Below are 21573 nucleotides of genomic sequence, written 5' to 3' on the forward strand. Positions count from 1 at the left end.
CTGATTCCCAACCCTTGGAGTGAAGGAGTTCCTCCTCAGCTCAGTCCTAAACCCCCTCTCCCGTATTTGGACGCTGTGCCCCCCTACTTTTAGTTCCTTGCGCCCGTGGAAACAACTGGTTAAAATAATTAAAATTCTGTTTCAGCCTTCAATTCCTCTGAAATATCAACTAAATATTGCTGACAAAAGACACATTTTGTTGAAAATTTGAATTTTAACCTCATTGGGACAATTCACAAAAATACCATTTTTTTGAGGGTGGCACGGTGGTTAGCACTGCTGCCTCACAGCGCCAGAGACCTGGGTTCAATTCCCACCTCAGGCGACTGACTGTGTGGAGTTTGCACATTCTCCCCGTGTCTGCGTGGGTTTCCTCCGGGTGCTCCGGTTTCCTCCCACAGTCCAAAGATGTGCGAGTCAGGTGAATTGGCCATGCTAAATTGCCCGTAGTGTTAGGTAAGGGGTAAATGTAGGGGTATGGGTGGGTTGCGCTTCAGCGGGTCGGTGTGGACTTGTTGGGCCGAAGGGCCTGTTTCCACACTGTAAGTAATCTAATCTAAAAAAAAAGGGGGAAAACAACCCCACTTTTATACAGCACGAGAGGAGAGTGCTCCTTGTTTGGCAAATGGTCTTTGATTGGTAGAAGCGTTGCCATGGAGAATGCACAACTTAATGATGATTGACAATTGACTGCCAGGCTTTGGTTATGTTTTAAACCAGGTAGCTGAACTCTGATGGGTTTAGGCATTTCCTTGGGAAACGAACTAGCGAATGGCGGCCACCATTTCGTTCAGTTGAAACAGATGCAGGGCATGGACTTGTTGTCTCTGTCTGTAAATGGCTCTGTGCATTAATGTGTGTAGATTCCAGAGCACTCATGTTCACCGTACTGCAAGCCTGAGCAACACTGTCGCATCTGTTATCAGCTTAAGTTTTGGAACCCATTTAGGATTATTCGACAAATGCTGTCCAACTGCAGGATCACGAATTATAAGCACCTCCTGGTTCAGGTACAGCCAGTACTTCCTTATGTTGTGAGCAGATGAAAGGATATGCTGTCTGACACAACCTGTAACCTTTGGGACATATGGCAACAAAATTCACATACCGCTCTATTCATTTGTCTGATAGGCAGAATGTCTTTTTGTAGTAGTCTTTTTGGCCTGACAGCGGATCCTGTCAGTGATGAACCCATTCATGCTGCTTCCATATAGTGGCAGCATGAAACAGCGAGCTGGTACTTTTGAGATATAACTTTCAAACCTATTTTGAGAAATCCTAAGTTAATATTGCTCTCCGCATCCTCTAATTATCTATCCACAGTTTACATCTAGTCATCTGAAAAATAGACCATTGTAAGACAGAAGGAACCTCTTTTCTTAACACTGTGAAAAAGCTCCCCAATTAGTCACATTTCCCCATTCTGTTCCCTGAATCTCAAGTATTTATCCAATTTTCTTTTGAAAGTTCTCAGGTAGAGCATTTCAGATCACCTAGCTCATTACTCTCAATTTCATCTCCAGGCCTTTTGTCAATCCCTTCCAATGTGTTGCTTGGTTACCAACCATTCTGCCAGTTGCCATGCACACTAACAAATCCCTGTCTTCTGTCACTATGTATTCTGCCCTGCCTGTTATCACCTGCCCTTTCACCCACTCTCACTGACCATTTCCACATTGAGGAAATGGTCAACCCAAGATGTTAGCCCCTCTCAGGTGGGATGCATGAACGGTAAATCCAACTTGGACAGAATTGGAATTTGGAGAGAGAGGTAATCCATATGCCCCAGTGTGTGTACCTCAGGGCACCCAATTGGAAATAGGGCAGAAGTCCAGGAGAGATAACGATGTTATCATTAAAGAGACATTATAGACAATAGACAATAGGTGCAGGAGTAGGCCATTCAGCCCTTCGAGCCTGCACCGCCATTCAATATGATCATGGCTGATCATTCCTAATCAGTATCCTGTTCCTGCCTTATCTCCATAACCCTTGATTCCACTATCTTTGAGAGCTCTATCCAACTCTTTCTTAAATGAATCCAGAGACTGGGCCTCCACTGTCCTCTGGGGCAGAGCATTCCACACAGCCACCACTCTCTGGGTGAAGAAGTTTCTCCTCATCTCTGTCCCAAATGGTCTATCCCGTATTTTTAAGCTGTGTCCTCTGGTTTGGCACTCACCCATCAGCGGAAACATGTTTCCTGCTGCCAGAGTGTCCAATCCTTTCATAATCTTATATGTCTCAATCAGATCCCCTCTCAGTCTTCTAAACTCAAGGGTATACAAGCCCAGTCGCTTCAGTCTTTCAGTGTAAGGTAATCCCTCCATTCCAGGAATTGACCTCGTGAACCTACGCTGCACTCCCTCAATAGCCTCTATAATGCCTGCACTCACTGACCTACATTGGCTCCTGGTCTGGGAAAGCCTTTGGTTTTTAATATTTTCCCTTATTATTCTTCAATGGAAGCAAAGTACAGCAGATGCTGGAAATCTGAAACAAACAGAGAGAACACTGGAGAAACTCAGCAGGTGAACTGGAGTTCTGAAGGAGACTTGCGCTGGATTTGGAATCGAACTCTGTTTTCCTCTCTCCACGACGGCTGCTGCATTTGTGTTGCTGGAGGGGTGGGTGTTAATGGGAGCTGGGTCTGACTTGTCATTCCAGAAATGTTGCAGAGATCGTCACATGTTGAGCACCGCCCTGGTGGTCCGATACTTGTCAGGGAAAGATTAAAACAAAAAGAAAAAGCAGCCCTCTCTATAACCAGCCCTCAGCACTCACATCCCCAAGCACTCCCTGTGTTTTGTTCATGCCAACTCCAGCCAATCATACACCCAACCCAACAAAACCTACATCACAATGAATGCCTCTCTACCCATTCTCAAGACAAACTGCCCCCCCGTCCTTTATACCCGTAATATTGACTCCTGCCCTTACATCCTCCGTGCCAACTCATCCAATGGCCAACATTGGTGCAGACCTCAGAACCAATGCTGAGATGAAATAAAGTTCAAAGTGCCTAGGATGATCTCACTGTTTAAAAATAAATACTCTCGTGATAAAAATCCATTCACTAGATTCAAACCTCTTCAACTACTTAATTCTCTATATATATAAAAAGGGGTGTTTATCACACCATTTCAAAATCTTTACAAACACTTGGAGCTGTCAATCAAATTCTGACCTGATAGTCCACCCACTGTGATAATGAGAGCTAATTCCTGATGAAGGGCCAATGCCCGAAACGTCGATTCTCCTGCTCCTTGGGTGTTGCCTGATCTGCTGTGCATCACACTTTCAATCTGATCTTCAGCATCTGCAGTCCTCACTTTCTCCTAGCTTATGAAATCAGTCATGCAGCACAAATCCTGTATTGGTGGGCGTCAGGCTTATGTCAACCGACAGAGGGGAATAACAAAGACTGAATTATTTTCAAAATCGTCAGACCTTTTAGAGTTAAAGGCCAGGAGATATAAATGCCCTGGCATCCTAACAGTTCCAATTAGTTTATCCACAGTCATGTCCGTTTTTAACAATCCCAAAGAGCACTTAGCCTCTCCTGAAGGTGTCCCTGGGGATATCTGAACAGGTACTTCATCTTTCCAATGGGCATCATACCTTTCCAAAGAACTCTGATCAATTTATACCTTCGCCTGAAAAGTGTAAGCTTCACAAGTTGTGTTTTGTACATGCTGCTAATGTTTTAAGGCAAGCTGCACTTTTACATATGGATCTGTCTCAGTGAACCAGGGCTATGCAACTTACCACTCAGTCCCCATTTACCCCTGGTAGAGGGGTGGGTCCTTGGTTCAGCAAACTCCCTGTTTTTTTCATCCAAATCATTCACATTGACTGTAAAATGGCTGAGGCCTCAATACTGGCCCTTGCAGCACTCCAGTATTTACTATTTGCCAACTTCAATATGTTCTTTTTATGCCTTTGTTATGTCTCTGCTTCTTGTCCATTCAGCATTACTCTCTGTACGGTACTGTATTATCAAACACCATGAGACCTTATCTGCCTATTGGCTTTTATAGACAATGTTAAAAATCACACAACATCAGGTTATAGTCCAACAGGTTTATTTGGAAGCACTAGCTTTCACAGCACTGCTCCTTCATCAGGTAGCTGTGTTCCGAAAGCTAGTGCTTCCAAATAAACCTGTCGGACTATAACCTGGCGTTGTGTGATTTTTAACTTTGTCCACCCCAGTCCGACAGCAGCTCCTCCACGTCATGGCTCTTATAGAGTCATAGAGGTTGACAGCATGGAACCAGGCCCTTCGACCCAACCTGCCCATGGCCATCCAGTTTTCACAAAGTAATCTAGTCCCATTTTCCTGGGTTTGGTCTATACCCTCAGTGTGAAAAGAATTGCCCCTCTGGATCCTTGTGCATCTCTCCCAGCTCACCTTAAACCGCTGCACTCTAGGCTTTAGGCTCCCCTACTGTGGGGAGAAGCTGTTGGCTATCTACTTTATCTATGATTTTAAATGACGTCTATAAAGTCACCCTTCAGTCTCCTTTCTGTGGTACTTTATCAAACACCTTTTGGTATTCTAGTTTTACTCTGGTCCTTTATCCATCCTGTTAGTTCATCCTCAAAGAATTCTAAGAAATCTGTCAAACTAGATAACCCCTTAGTAAAATTATATTGACTTGTCCCAGTCATACAATGCTTCACTGAGTGCATTGTTAATGATTACTTTATCATAGACTCCAATGCTTTCCCAATGACTGATGAGTAATTGGTCTAGAGCTCACTGTTCTTTCTCCTCCTCCTTGTTTATAAAATGATATAACATTTGGCAACTTCCAATCCGACGGGCCAATTCCCAAATCTAGGCAATTTTTGGAAAGCCATTGTTCACGCATCTAATCTCCAGGCAGCTATCTCTTTTCGAAGGGAGACAGTTGAGGTCTGCAGATGCCGGGGATCAGAGTTGAGAGTGAGTTGCTGGAAAAGCACAGCAGGTCAGGCAGCAACAGAGGAGCAGGAGAATCGACGTTTCGGGCCAGAGCCCTTCATCCGGAATGAGGGCCTCGTTCCTGATGAAGGGCTCCGGCCTGAAACGTCGACTTTCCCGCTCCTCAGAAGCTGCCTGAACTGCTGTGCTTTTCCAGCAACTTATCTCTTTTCGAACCTGAGGTTAGCAAGTTGTAGGAATTTGTTAGGTTTTAGCTCCTTGAGGTTTGTCAATATTTTTCCTTTGCTGATATTTCATAACTCCATTATCAGCCCTAGGTTACCCTCTACTTATAGTGTGAACCTTTGCCCTCCACTGTTAAAGCACAGATTTTGTTCGGTGCCTCAGTCCCCACAATAATTCCTCCTCTCTCCTGCTCCTAAGCAATCTCCACCTACTTCAGCTACTCCCTTCCTTTGTTATTCACTTACAAAAGCTCAAACAAATTGTTTTGATATTCTTACCAATTTTTTGTTGGCCCTTTGCCAGCTTCTAAGACATTCACAAACCTCAGACTTATTCTCATGCTTTGCTACTGTTCCATGAATCTAGTATTACCCTCAAATTCCTAAGTGAGCCATGGATGGGTATTTCTCTGTCAGGCTCTACTCAGGCCACACTTGGAGTAATCTGCACAGTTCTGAGCCCCATATCTCAGGAAGGATATACTGGACTTGGAGCATGTTCAGACATGGTTCACCAGAATGGTCACAAGAATGAAATGCTTAACAATATGAGGAACATTTGAGGACTCTGGGTCTATACTCAATGGAGTTTAGAAGGATGAGGGGGAATATAATTGAAACTTACAGAATGCTGAACGGCCTGGACAGAGTGGATGTTGGGAAGATGTTTCCATTGTTAGGAGAGACTAGGACCTGAGGGCACAGCCTTAGAGTAAACGGAAGACATTTTAGAATGGAGATAAGGAGAAACACAATAAGGAGAAACATCTTCAGCCAGAGACTGGGGAATCTGTGGAACTCCTTGTGCAGGCCAGGTCACTTAGTATATTTAAGACTGTCACAGATAGGTTCTTGAGCATCAAGGGAATCGAGGGTTATGGGGAGAAAGTGGGAGAATGGGGTTGAGAAACTTATCAGCCATGATTGAATGTGGGAGCAGACTCGTTGGGCTGAATGACCTAATTTCTGCTCCTATGAGTTATGGTCTTTCTTGTTGAGCTTTTGTTTTTCAAATGGAATTTTTTTTTGCACACTTTGTATTATTTCTTTAAATGTTTCAAACTCTTTGTTTATTGCCATATCTTTTTGTCTACTTGCTAATTAACCATGGTCAGCTCTCTCCCCCTGTCTGTGTAATTGACATTGAATTTAAGATTCTTGTATCTGTTTGGAATATATCAATTTCTCGATGAACATGGAATTCAATTGTGTTATGGTCACTATTTCCTAGTGGAGCTTATATTATGTCATTGCTAATTAACCTTGCCTCATTACACAACACTAAACCTGGGATAACTTTATCTCTAGTCAGTTCTGCAGGAAACTGTCATAAAAGCATTCCACAAACTTATCTCTCAGAGCACTCTTGCTATTTGATTCTCCAAGTCTATACAAAGATGAAAATCCTCACAATCATTACGCTGCCTTTGTTACAAACTCCAATCTATTACCTGCAATGATCTTCTCCACTGATGTACATTTTTTTGTTGAACTCTGTCTATTCATACCCAGTTTGCTGCTCCTTCCCCAGGTGGTGACATGGTTCCAATGCCTTGATCTTTCTCTTTCGATTTCTAAGTCTCTCCGAATCTTTCCATCAGCCCACTCCCACTGTTGCGCTAGTTATACCATTGGCCAGGACACTGGTTCCACACTTATTTGAATGAACCCCCCCTGGAATAGCTTTGTCTTCCCGCAGTACTGATGCCAGTGCCCCATAATCAAAACACCACCTTCTCACATCACTCTTTCAACCATGTCTTTAATTCTCGGACTGAGATGTGGCTCAGGTATCAATCCTTTGACGCTCTCCAGCTTTAATGCAGAACCGAACCTCCTCAAATTGTCTGACCAGAACATCACTCTGATGTCCTGGTCCCATAACCAATGACAACTTATGTTGGTGTAGCCCTGTAGTGTAATGAAACATTGTAAGGTGCTTTTGTAGGTGCATTAGAAAACAAGATATGACCCTGAATCATGTGAAGAAACATGAGGAGAGGCAAGCTAACACTTGGCCAGAAATGGGCTCTATCCCCACCTATCATTTACTCCTTACACCCTCCCCCGACCCCATCTCCTGCATTAAAACCGACATTTTCCGAGCTACCACTGCTTCTGAGGAAGGCTCACCGGACCGGAAATGTTAACTCGGAATTCTCTCCACCAATGCTGCAAGACCTGCAATTTCCCAGCAATTTCCGTGTTTATCTGGCCAGGCACATTGTAAAGCAGAAAATCCAAGTGGAGAGGCCGAGGCATTGAAACGCTGGATCCTGGGGCCTAGGCAACTGAACGCAAAGCTACCCATAGTAACTGGTAAATAGCAAACTAGTAAATAGTGCCAATCAGGAAATTATAACTAGGAATGCACAAGGGGTCAGAATTAGAGGAGCACAGATATCTTGGAGGGTTGTGGAACAAGGGGAGATCACAGCAGTACAGGCCATGAGGTGATTTGAAAACCAGAATGGCACTGTTCCATTTGGTGCTTGACCAGTGACAGGGGAATGGGACCTGTTGCAGGTTAATACGCACAGGCAGCAATGCTTTGGATAATCTCTTTGAGATCAGTCAGAAGGACATTGGAACAGTTGAGTCTGAAACTCTCTGGAGTGAGAGAGTGCAAACAGGATGACATCCTTAACTGTAAGCAGATAAAACCTTGGGGGTGAGGTCAGTGACACGAAACAATGTACAGATACAACGCTAGAGACAGCTACCAATGCTGATTCTTGTTGCTACATTCCTGAATGAGCAGGGTTATTCCAAACGACAAGGTCCTGGATTTGGGCCTGACTGCTCAATGTGATGCTCATTTGTGGCTACAAAGACAAATCTATGTCCATATGTGATAAATCAAACGGTTTTACGTACAAGTTGCCTCGATGCGTTCTGCCCCTCTGCGGTTGTAGACTCTTCCTGCCCTGTACTGTACCATCTGCCCCACGCCGTCAGAAATAGGGCCAAAGGCCTCCCTGTGGAGAGAATGACAAGAACAAGTCAGCAGTTGGATTCACTGGATTCCTTTCCTTAGTTTAACCTATCTTTCTAATCAATCTGTTCAGAGACGCTTTTACACACATGGGACTTGAACCCCGGCCTCCCAGTTCGGATGCTGGGACACTACCACCACGCCACTCCCCTGGCTCACAGGAATCCATCTCTACCTCCATCACTGACTGTGACCCTCCTGCCAAAGGCAGGGTTTCAAAGTCATTCAACCCTCAGAGCGAGAGAGAAAAACAAAATCGCAGTTCCAAACAGGTGAGCCTTAACTTTTAAAGACAGAACCTCCTGGTTATGGACTCCCCAGAACAGGAAATATCCTTTCCACACTCACCTTGGCAAGTCTGTTAGGGACCTCACAAACACCATTCTTAGCACTCCATTTTGCTCTTCTGAACTGCAGTAATGCCTTCTGTAGTGAAGGCAGAACTGAACCCAGATCAGAGGCAGGGGAAGGAAAAATAAGCATCGTTTTACTTCGTTCACTCAAATACTTCAGTGTAATGTCCAGTTTGAGAACCGATGTTCGGGGGGTGAGGTAATGGAATGCACAGCCGCCAATGGCAGAATGATGATGAACCTACCCAAACTGCATTTCCTTTCTGCGGATGTGGTACACAACGAGAAGCACGCTGATTAAAGTTAAGGCTGCACAGAGAACTCCAATTATCACAGGGGCCCAGGAAGTCCTTCGCTCTGGCATTTCTGGCCCTAAGAGAAACAGATCATGAATTATGGTGCAAACCGCAGGAGAGGGCAGAATCCTTCAGCAGGTTCCCTGACAGACAAACGGACAACAGACAAAACAAAAACTGCATCCATCCCGGGTGGGGGCTAAAGGGATCAGCGTCATTACCTCCTCACATGGGTAGGTGCCCAAACCTGTACCAGTCTGCCAAGGGGCACAAGAAGAAGGGGAAGAAAAGACGTGGACCATTCAGCCCCTGCTTATTCATGGTGGGCCTACAGGATTGGAACAAACTGCAAACCTTGACATCAGTTTGAGCACCAGGCGTTAAATGTTGGATAGATAGACAGGCACAAGCTTACTCGGTTTATTCCAACTCAGATCATCACCAACTCCAGCCTGCTCTGGTTACCTGTTCCCTGCTTACACTCTGTCGAGTTCTCACTCAACTGGCACCTCACCGTCATTCGGTCACCAATTTCCACTTGGCCTCAACCAGTGTCGAGAGTGTGGTGCTGGAAAAGCACAACAGGTCAGGCAGCATCCGAGGAGCAGGAGAATCGACGTTTCGGGCACAGACCTTTCTCAACTAGACTCTAATCAATAATACTCCTCCATCAAAAAAAATTAAAAAGAAACACAACAAGGAAAAACAGCAAAAATAACAAATCTGGAATTAAGAGTCTAATGATGACCATGAATCCATTGTGAATTGTTGGAAAAACCTGTCTGGTTCACCAATGCCCTTGAGGGAAGGAAACTGCCACCCTTCCTTGGTCTGGCCTACATGTGACTCCAGACCCACAGTGGTATGGTTGACTCTTAATTGCCCTCTGGGCAATTAGGGATGGGCAAAAAATGCTGGGCCTAGCCAGCGACGCCCACATCCCGTGAACAAATAATAAAACAGGTCAAGGGGCAAAACCAATAGCTATATATGGAAAAGTATGCTTGCAAAAATCTAAAACAGAAATTAATCACAGTCATAATAATAATAATGAGCAAGAGACTGAGGGTAGCACTGTTGGTTAAATTACTAACACCAGCAGAAGAAGTGGGTACATCTCCTGCCACACAAGCAAAGGTTAACTCTATAGGCACATTATTAGATCGCATTGGCACAGGGAGCTCTCTAACAGGACCCTAGTGTTGGACAGAACTACACTCAGAAGGAGACATAGTATCCTCAGCAACAGAAACCTCCAGTATGTCCCCTCCGTTTCTAATTGCACCAACAGCTTGTATCCGCGTAGCGACCTTTAGTAAAATAAGACAGTCTAAAGTCAAATTACGACACCGTAACACACAAGGAGGCATTTGGTCAGACGACTAAAAGCTGGGTCCAAAGGGGGTCGGTTTTAAGGAGTGTTTTAAAGGAGGACATTGAGGTCAATGGGTGAAGGGGGGCAGGGAGACAATTCTGAAGCTCGTGGCCCAGTCAAGGGAAAGCGGGTCCCTGGTAAAGATGTCAACTGTTGCTCATGATGCCAGAGATTGAGGAGCACAGGTATCGCACTATGTTGTCAGGCTGGTGGAGGTTAAAGAGTTAGAAATCCAGCAGCCAAGCCCCTCTTGTGTTAGATTCTAGCAGAAGATCTGTTAAAGTAACAGATTTCCTCTACCACTTGATCCCTTCCATCTGCCAATCTCCTGTTGGCAGTGGATCACACTTCATCGTAGATTTCCTATTGATCCCCATTAGTAGTAATTTTCCAGTTGCACTAGGTCACCCCTTCTATTAAATTCTTTCTAGCCTCCCTGACTCTCGCTTTCCCCTTATAAATGGATTCCCTCTGTTAGTAGATTTTCCACATTGGAAGAATCTCCAGTGCACTAGATTTACCTGAAGTAGGAGATCACTCTGACCAGTAGATTCCTTATGATGTTCGATTCCCCTTGAGAAATAGATTATCTATTACTTTAAATTAGATTGCTCTATAGATTCTCTCTACCTCACAGAACCAGAGAACTGTTACAGCACAGAAAAAGACCATTCTACCCATTGAAAGCCATCTGAATGAGCAACTCACACAATTTCCTTCCTCACTGACCCGCACATCCATTCTTTTCAGACACTGCTGTCTGACAATTTCTCTCACACCAAATTCCCTCCAGAACTAGAGTGTCTGCTGTCAGATATTCCATCTACAAAATCCCATCTCACTCTCTCTATTAATTGAATCTTTCCTTCAGTAACCTCTCTCTACAAGATTTCCTCTTGTATTGAATTCTCTCTTGCTTGTTCCAGTCGATTCTCTCCAATAATGGATCGTCTGTTATAGCAGATTCCCTCAACAACAGAGTAAAGGCTTACCTATTAAAAAAATAACTGCTCAGCATATGGCTCCGGAGATATTCCACTGGGACATCAGATCACATGAAACCGCCAGCCAAGTTGGTAAGGTAACCATCTCTTCTGTGCAGTTATGTTCAGTACAGGCTGTTCATGATCACTTACCTGAGTGCTGACCTCATTATACAACATGGTGGCAACAGTGGCCAAATTCACACAGGAAGTGATGTGATTGGCTTTATTACTGTCACATGTACCTAGGTACACTGAAAAGGTTGGTTTTACATGCAGATCATTCCATGCAAAGTACATGAGGGTAATAGCACAGAGTGAGGAATACAATGCTACAGCTGCAGAGAAAGCGCACAAAGAGTGACATCAATATTTGATTTAAAATTCGAGAGGTCCACTCGGATATCTAATAACAGCGGGGAAGAAGTTGCTCTTGAATCTGTTGGCATGCGTATTTATGTTTTTGTGTCTTCCACCTGATGGAAGGGGTTGGATGAGTTTGCCAAGGGCGGGTATTTCAAAGGTGGGGTGGGTATTTCAAGAGTGGATATTCCAAAGAGTGGGATGAGGTCAGAGCTTTAAACGTGCAGAGCCTGAGCAGGGGAGAGTCATTAATAATGAGGTGAGGACCAGGGAGGGAAGTTGGACAGGTTGCATCTCAGGGTTCGTGCGGATGCAGGAGGTGGGTTACATAGACAAGATGAGCTCAGAGTGGGCACGAGTGTTGGGGGAACAGGGAGAAAGATGCCAGCTCAGGAATAGAGTCGTAGAGATGTACAGCATGGAAACAGACCCTTCGGTCCAACTCATCCATGCTGACCAGATATCCCAACCCAATCTAGTCCCACCTGCCAGCACCCGGCACTAATCCGTCCAAACCCTTCCTATTCATAAACCCATCCAAATGCCTCTTAAATGTTGCAATTGTACCAGCCTCCACCACTTCCTCTGGCAGCTCATTCCATACACATACCACTCTCTGTGAAAAAGTTGCCCCTTAGGTCCCTTTTATGTCTTTCCCCTCTCTCCCTAAACCAATGCCCTCTAGTTCTGGACTCCCCCACCCCAGGGAAGAGACTTTGTCTATTTATCCTATCCATGTCCCTCATGATTTTATAAACCTCTATAAGGTCACCCCTCAGCCTCCGAGGCTCCAGGGAAAACAGCCCCAGCCTGTTCAGCCTCTCCCTGTAGCTGAAACCCTCCAACCCTGGCAACATCCTTGTAAATCTTTCAAGTTTCACAACATCCTTCCGACAGGAAGGAGACCAGGATTGCTTGCAATATTCCAACAGTGGCCTAACCAATGTCCTGTACAGCTGCAACATGACCTCCCAACTCCTGTACTCAATACTCTGATCAATAAAGGAAAGCATACCAAATGCCTTCTTCATTATCCTATCTACCTGCAACTCCACTTTCAAGGAGCTATGAACCTGCACTCCAAGGTCTCTTTGTTCAGCAACATTCCCTAGGACCTTACCATTAAGTGTATAAGTCCTGCTAAGATTTGCTTTCCCAAAATGCAGCACCTCGCATTTATTTGCAAAGGATGAAAAGGAAACTTGGCCCATTGACTGGTAATAGTTAGGGTATAGTGCCAGTTCACTTGCAGAGCTAGCATTTGAATCCGGACCTTGCCGTTTGGTGGAAAGCTTTACAGTGAACTATGATCTATCCCCACTCCCACAATGCCTACGGGATCACTAATTATCCATTCTTTTACCCCCAAGATGTCAAGTATTTTGGTTAACTTGAGCACTGTGTTCAGTTTCCACCATCAGGGCAAAAGGGGAACACAAACGTGGAGATGTGTCCTTCTACATGATAGTGGTAGTGTGTGACAATAATGTAAATCTAAAAGGAAAAGTGAGAAAAACAACTTGCAGGAGAGAGAATAAGCTAAGGGGAGTTGGGGAGGGGTTGAGGGGGTCATCTTTACACTGCAGGATGATGCTATATTAAGAATAGGTTTGGAAGGGAAGACTTGGACCAGGTAGTGGTTTGGTCGGCTCAGCTTGTGATCTGTCCAATTAAAACTGTTTGCCGAGTTTGCGAAAGTCTCGGGGTGCTGAGATGCGGCTGAGAACGGTTAACGATGTTAACGGGGGCGAGGGCATTGAAGGTGGTGCTCAGAGTATGGGAGACAGCTGAGAACATCGACAGTGGAACGAGAGAACAGACAGCCAAATCGAGAGAGTAAAACTGACACAGAGAGAACTCAGGAGGAGGAGAGTGAGAAAGACATACACAGCACAGATTAGAGAGAAAAATACACACAAAGGGGAAAGGAGACATGCTAAAATAAAGAGGAAATCTACACAGATAAAGAGAAAAATGAGAGAATGACAAACACAGGCAATAAGGGAGAGAGGCAAAGAAATTGAGAAGGATAGGGAAAGCTGTGAAATTCATGATAAGCAGTATTTGGGAATGATGAGCATCGGTTACACTGACATATTATCCAATAAATGCCTCAAACACCCTCCTTTCTCTATTTCAGGGGACCAGTAAGCGATGTAAACCCCATGCAGGGCAACACTCTGAGCAGAGACGATGAAGCTGAGAAATAGCTCGGTCCACCTCGGTGAATTGCTGCTCCCTCTCCCTCACGAAGAATGGAGGTTCGTGCTGAGAGTCATAATTCAACCACAGCACGCCCTCCCCAAAAGACTTTCAAAAAGAAGCTTAGCTCCAACTTCTTGTAACGAGAAAGGCATTTTGTGCTCCCAACCCAATGTCAGAGCTGCACCCTTCCTACAAATACCAGTGTCAACATTAAACTGTTCCAGATGGCAAAGCTCCCTTATCGCTGAGCCAACAGAGTAATTCAGCCCAACATCTCTACTGCAGGCAATTGCATTTCAATTGCTCAGAATAATTCTCCAATGGCTTCTTGCTGCAGCATTGGAATTTAATGCCAAATAGTGGAGCAGTTTCGATCTGCCAAGCTCTATCTGCCAGGAATTGGGTTGACAGTAACACAGATTAATATCATTTACAATTCTCACCATATAGATATCTCTAAAACACTCTAGTACTTTAAAGGAGCGGTCAATACCATTATCTTGGCTTCAGTTAGATTCCAGGCTGTAACCCCTGGGTATCCATTATTCTATATATAAACCACCCGAACCCCTCGATAAAATTTCAGTCAGTAACTCACTCCCAGATATCCACTGTTCTATATATAAACCATCCAAACCCTCGATTAAATTCCAGTCAGTAACTCACTCCCAGGTATCCACTGTTCTATATATAAACCACCCAAATCCCTCGATTAAATTCCAGTCAGTTACTCACTCCCAGGTATCCACTGTTCTATATATAAACCACCCAAACCCCTCGATTAAATTCCAGTCAGTAACTCACTCCCAGGTATCCACTGTTCTATATACAGATCACCCGAATCCCTCGATTAAATTCCAGTCAGTAACTCACTCCCAGGTATCCACTGTTCTATATATAAATCACCCGAACCCCACGATTAAATTCCAGTCAGTAACTCACTCCCAGGTATTCACTGTTCTATATATAAACCACCGAAACCCCTCGATTAAATTCCAGTCAGTAACTCACTCCCAGGTATCCACTGTTCTATATACAAACCACACGAACCCCTCAATTAAATTCCAGTAACTCACTCCCAGGTATCCATCTGAACTCCTGAAGCCACATTTGTTTCCCAATATGTTCTGAGTAACTTAAAGCATAGTGTTATAGCCCTGATAGTCTGATTGCCTGATAGACGTTGCAGCAGTGTAGACTACGGGTGTAACCCTGACCCTATCCCATCTGGATGTCTCCATGTGAGATCTAACTTAGACCAGACCCCGACCTGACATCAGCACCCACTGAACCAAATTTGCTAAACCAACCAATCATCTGACTGCCTCCCTGACAGACCCAACAGTTACCCCCCGCTCTCCTCCATTGACCAGACCTGACCCTGATGGACGCATCCCCCAACCTACCCTGTGCTCTGACAATTCACCTGGCACCCTACTCCTCTCAACGTGCACTCCCACCTGACTCACCTGGCACTCCCCTCTCACCTAACCCACCATTACTCACCTTGGCAGCCCTTACTCACACTGCTGGCACCCTACTCACAACCCAGCACTCTCCACCCTCCCCCATCAGGCATCATTTCGTACACCCAAGTATCCCCTTACCCTTCCTCCCCACCTCCCATACGACCCCACATGGACCTCATGTAAAACTTCATAACAGTTTACAGAGCGTCTGCAGGATGGTTAAACTTCAGAACGATAGGGGGCACCTTATCATCTGTTGATGATCTCTGCTGCTGGCTTTGAGGATTCCTGAATCCGTTTGTAACAGGTCGCCCTGACCAGGAAGTCACCTACAGGCGAGTGGTATTTTGCAATGGGAACCAGGGTCAGAAATCGACCCTGATCAGGCTTTCTGGGGCAAATTCAAAGTTGTGGATTTACCGAGATGTGGGAGGTGGTGTGTGTGTGTGTGTGTGTGTGTGTGTGTGTGTGTGTGTGTGTGTGTGTGTGTGTGTGTGTGTGTATGGAATCGTCTGTGCATGCACAGACGCAACATTAGGACCTGTTTGATCAAACCATGATGCACCTCATGATTCAACAGCCTGTGATGTTCACCTGTTGTCACACCGTGTGGTCACTTATTTAAGGCACCATCGCATTGCTTGGAATTGCCTTAGCCCTCCTCGGACACCAGAAAAGGAGGTAGTGACAGCTAATTTCTCGTATGAGGATGTTGCACTGAAGATTAATTAACCTCAGCTGCAGTTTTGTGCCTGTGTTTCAGGAAGGATAGCAAGGCTTTGGAAAGAGACCACAGGAAGTTGACTCAAATAGCAAGATAGAGGGACTTCAGTGATGTGGGGTCACAGTTGAGAAGGACCGTATTTTGTCAAAGCTTTTCATCTTCCACTCATCTGGACGATCTGCAAGAATATCCATAAACGGGGAAACCAACATCTACACTTAATTGATATTCTTGCAAATTGCCCAGATTGACGTACGACGATAAAATTTTGATGCAGGAGCCTCTGTTCCACTGCTCAACGAGATCACAGTTGGTCTGTACAAAGTTAAAAATCACACAACACCAGGTTATAGTCCAACAGGTTTAATTGGAAGCACACTAGCTTTCAGAGCGACGCTATCACCTGATGAAGGAGCGTCGCTCCGAAAGCTAGTGCTTCCAATTAAACCTGTTGGACTATAACCTGGTGTTGTGTGATTTTTAACTTTGTACACCCCAGTCCAACACCGGCATCTCCAAATCATGACAGTTGGTCTGGTAATCCACTTTCCTGTCTTTTCCCCATCACCCCAATTGTCTGAACGGATGGAACCAAAAATCTCTCAGCAATGTTCCTTTTATTCAGCAACACACTCAGGTCCTGGAAGGTCTCAGGACCGTATGTGGAAGGACCAGATGGGGAAAAACAAAATCCGGCGTAGTTGCAGTGCCACACGTATCAGTGTATAGGTTCAGCCAAGCCCATGAGAGAAGCCTTGGTTGCCGAGTGAACAGACACACCAGGCATGCTCCAAGGACACAGGCCACTGGCAGTTAGTACACACGAAATGATTGCCTCTCCCAGGGACTGAAGGGGTGGAGGGCAGCTTTGGGTTCCCAAACTGATTGTGATCTCCTGCGACCGTGACACAAAGCCTTGCATTATTCTTTGCTGCAATCACTCCCTTTAAAAGCCATCACACTATAAAAGACACGTGAGCAACTCCGACTGAACTCAGCTCAAATGAAGTTCCGTGTGGAACACAATGCCCTGCTCCAGTGTTTAATTAGCAATCGTGCTTCACGTGACTGCCCTGTTCATGCAGTCTCCTTGGAAACTACGTGGGCATTATTCACAAAGCCCTGCAGCATTTCCACTTCTCAAAGGGCTTCTTATTTCTGAGCCGCATTGAAATTCATTCAGCCCCTCTTTATATTATCCTGGCACAGACCGACTGGTTAACGCACACTCAGTTAGACCAAGTGCACAGCATTTGTGAGAGAAGGAGAGAAACCGTGTTTATGTTCAGATGATGGAACGTTCAAACAGAGTGGAGAGACGTTAAAGCTGCATCGTTTGCACAGCCGGCTTTTATTTTCCTGACAAGATTTCAAGTGCAGTTCCCCGATGAAGGGGTCCTGCCCGGAACATCGATTCTCCTGCTCCTCGGATGCTGCCTGACCTGCTGTGCTTTTCCGGCACCACTCTGACCTTGGCCCAAGATTTCAAGCGCAGATAGTTTTGTGCTTTGACTATCAGTTGTTATTGGTCAACAAGTCGTGGAGATTAAGAGATGGAGGATGTCTCTTTAAAGGCGGTTGGGATCAAAATGGAGATTGGTGAAAGGAGGGTGGTTTTTATTGGGTCAGAATGATCTTGTTTTAATTGATTCACGGGATGCGAGGTGTTGCTGGTTGAGGCATCCTTAATTGCCATTAACCTGAATGGCTTGTTAGGACCATTTCAGAGGGCAGGTAAGAGTCAGTGCTGTGGGTCTGGAGTCATGTGTAGGCCAGACCACATAAAGATGGCAGATTTCCTTCCCTGAAGAATGTTAATGAATTTTTAGTGAGAACTGACAGTGGTTATAATTAAGGAAGTTTTTTTTCCCCTTTTGTCCACCCCTCTCCCGTTCCATATTTTTTCTTGAATTCAAATTGCCGTGGTGAGGTCTGAACTCTCAGTCTGACAGAGCAGTGGGCTGGATCTTGGGGTTACTAGCCCAGCGACACTGCCGCTACTCCACCACTACACAGTGCGTCGAATGCAAGCTTAATTGGAAACAATACAGGGTATACCTTAGTTCAAATCAGGATGACGGATATAACCTCATGTCAAATGCTCCGATGGTGATTTGTGTGTGGGTTAGAAAGGGAATTATTCTGAATTAAAATCTGGTTGTCCCAGCAAGCTCAGCACAGAGCGGACCACCTTCAAGGCTGACTTGTCTAGCATTTCCAAATCAGACAGACCAAATGCAGAGGGAAACCTTGGTGGATCTCATCCGGTCACTCCCAGGTCATACCGAGGTCAAAGGTCCTTTAATTTAGCTAATGGCGCAGTTCCACCCACTCCCAGTAAAATGCTGCCACAAAATAAATGAGAGCCTTCTCTGATAAAATAACCGCCCTAATTATCTCTCTGAGGAGACCCGCAATTTAACATTAATCAATGGTAAATCAGGGACAATTTTATGTTGCCTATCCAATCATCTAAGTAACTGGAGAGAAACTACTTCAAAGTCAGTCACCGCAGCCAGCACTTAAATGAAATATTCATCTCCTCAGGCTGGGCAGATCTAATGAGTAGTTCTATATCGCACTGACTAGGACAGAAAGCACAGTCACATATTTTTAGGATACAATATTCAAGTGGTTATGTTACTGTGCAAGAGGCACAGAGACTTATAGCATGTACGCGTGGGCGGCATGGTGGCACAGTGGTTAGCACTGCTGCCTCACAGCGCCAGAGACCAGGGTTCAGTGTTCAGGTGACTCTCTGTGTGGAGTTTGCGCATTCTCCCCGTGTCTGTGTGGGTTTGCTTCGGTGTTCTCCCACAATCTAAAAATGTGCAGGTTAGGTGAGATGGCCATGCTAAATTGCCCGTAGTGTTAGATGAAGGGGTAAATGTGGGAGAATGGGTCTGGGTGGGTCACACTTTGGCGGGTCGGTGTGGACTTGTTGGGCTGAAGGGCCTGTTTCCACACTGTAAGTATTCTAATCTAATTAAACAGACCCTTCGGTCCAACTCATCATGCTGACCAGATATCCTAATTTAATCTCGTCCCATTTGCCAGCATTTGGCCCATATCCCTCTAAACCCTTCTATTCATGTACCCATCCGGATGCCTTTTAAGCCACATTAGGGAGATTCAAACAATCCTTGGATAAGCACATGGATGATGATGGGATAGTGTAGGGGGATGAGCTTAGATTAGTTCACAGGTCGGCGCAACATCGGCCGAAGGACCTGTGCTGCGCTGTATTGTTCTGTGTTCTAAATGTTGTAATTGTACCAACCTCCACCACTTTTCACATCACATTGGTTCGTTTGGGAAAGGGAAGAGATTTATTCTGAAACAAAACTCAGAAAACCATCACCTGGATGGTACAATTGGGTTTAAGGAAAAGAATGGGATTGGGACTAAAAGTGAAATGCAAATGGAGGGATGTTGGAAGAGCAGGATTAGCACAGAGAAAACGGAGAGAGAGCGAGAGAGAGAGAGAAAAAAAGCAAAGCCACAAAAGGGAGGCAGGGGCAGTCCAAAAACCAAAGTAGGAAGTTTCAGAAAATATAAAGAGTCACCACTGTGACGGGACGGGGTGGGGCATTCATGGAAATGACTGCTGCTGCGCTTATGAAGTAGCAGCAGGAATACAATGTGGAAAAGTGGGAGGTTAGAAGAATAGAGACCTATTCACGAGTAGGGATTCATGATTGAGGCTGTATAAGGTTCTGGTCAGACCACCTTTGGAATATTGTGAGCAGTTTTGGACCCAATATCTAAAGAAGGACGTGTTGGCATTGGAGGGGGTTGAGAGGAGGTTTACAAGAATGATCCCAGAGATGAAGGGTTTGTTATATGAGATGGGGTTGACAACTCTAGATCTGTACACAATGGAGTTTAAAAGGGTATAGGGGAAATCCACAGAATACTGAGGAGCCTGAATAGAGTGGACATGGAGCAGATATTTCCACTAGTAGGAGAGGGTAGGAGCTGAGGGCACAGCTCGAGGGAAGGGACAGCCATTTCGCACTGAGATGAGCAGGAACTTCTTCAGCCAGAGGATGGTGAGTCTGTGGAACCCATTTTCGCAGAAGACTGTGGAGGCCAAGCCATTCAGTGTATTTAAGACAGAGATGGGTTCTTGTTTGCTCAGGGGATCAAGGATTACAGGGAGAAGGCAGGAGAATGGGATTGAGAAACAAATCAGACACGATCGAACAGTGGTGCAGACTCAGTGGGCTGAATGGCCTACTCCTGCTGTTAATCCACATATCGTAAAGTTTGACTCCACACTATCACCTATGGTGGAAAGTAAGTTTGGGTTATTGAGCTCACTGGACATTGTCCAGCATGTAGTACTGGCAGGTATACAGTCAATACTTTTGCAGTATCAATTCAGAGGAAAGTGTATATAAACTACCACCTTTCTTCCCTCCTGCCTTCTCCATCAACTGTAGTATCCCAATAGAATGCTACGTATATCATTCCCTTCTGCAACATGACAATGATGTATCACCAACAATGATTCATCATCGAAGTAGCCTGCATTCCTTATGGGGGTGCACTCAGAGGTATGAGAGAAACAGACCATGTGTCAATGGAACAAAACCACCTCCATCACCACTGGTGTAAGGAACGCCTCCCCAACAAGTCTTCAGATTGTGCACCAAGCTCCAATTCCTCTCTAACTCCAACATGACTGTCTCTTTGCCACTGGGGACCAGCTCCTGAGAAGCAAAATCCAACTCGCTGCAGTATTGACACGCCATTCCCCACCACCCCCCATCCACACAGACAGTGCCATACCCCGGGGTGCCAATACTCATGTACAGTGGCTTGCATGCCCCTGTTAAAAACCTCTTGCTATAGAGGTGGTGCCAGATCTAGGCTGCAGACTCAAAGGCCTGTACATGCCACCACTTGGCACAGTTCTGACACCACAGCTGAGATACTGGCACTGGTACAGATGTACGAACATGCCCAAACAGTGATGGCTTATCCCCACTTTGATACACGTAGAAATCTTTCCTTAATTCTTTCATGGGATATGGATATCGCAGGTAAGGCCAGCACTTGTTCCCCATTCCCTAATTGCAATGAGTGATTTACTTGGCTATTTCAGATGATGGTTAAGAGTCAACCACATTGCCGTGGGGCTGGAGTCACATATAGGCCAGATATTGATGACAGCCACCCTTCATTAAAGGGTGTAAAGTGAACCAGTTGGGATTTTAACAACAGTTGTGAGGGAACTGATGAAGGGCTTATACCCAAAACACCGATTTTCCTGCTCCTCAGATGCTGGCTGGCCTGCTGTGCTTTTCCAGCACCACACTCTCGACTCTGATCTCCAGCACCTGGCAGTCCTCACTTTCTCTGGGTTTTTACAACAACCAACCAACATGTTGTGCTAACATTTTTAATATAAAAATTTTAATTCCAGAACTGAATTTAAATTTAAGTGAATGTGCTGGGGTTGGGATTGAAGTCTCTGTTTTCAGAGCTTTAGCTTGGATTCCTGGATTGTTAGCCCAAGCACACAACTGTATCCTCCCCTAAATCACTAATATAGTCATTTGGCACACACGAGTTGAGTATAGCTGAAATTTGTTGAAGTTTTTTTTGTCTTGCATTCATCAGAACAATTTGCAAGAAAACCAATTTAAGG

The 21573-nt window shown here is 45.1% G+C and overlaps 1 protein-coding gene across 3 annotated transcripts in view; it reads right to left on the minus strand.

Moving 5' to 3' along the window:
• The window catches only part of tyro3 (TYRO3 protein tyrosine kinase), a 136271-nt gene that overhangs the window by 24519 nt on the left and 90179 nt on the right, over window positions 1-21573 (minus strand). For all 3 annotated transcript variants that reach the window (XM_060828316.1, XM_060828315.1, XM_060828317.1), the window contains 2 exons: window positions 8748-8874; window positions 8032-8132 (listed from right to left, as the gene is read on the minus strand). In XM_060828316.1, the coding sequence (XP_060684299.1) occupies window positions 8032-8132; window positions 8748-8874 (228 nt within the window). The remainder of the gene's footprint in view (window positions 1-8031; window positions 8133-8747; window positions 8875-21573) is intronic.

The sequence above is a fragment of the Hemiscyllium ocellatum genome, chromosome 8, assembly GCF_020745735.1.
Source record: "Hemiscyllium ocellatum isolate sHemOce1 chromosome 8, sHemOce1.pat.X.cur, whole genome shotgun sequence".
NCBI classification, from domain to species: Eukaryota; Metazoa; Chordata; class Chondrichthyes; order Orectolobiformes; family Hemiscylliidae; genus Hemiscyllium; species Hemiscyllium ocellatum.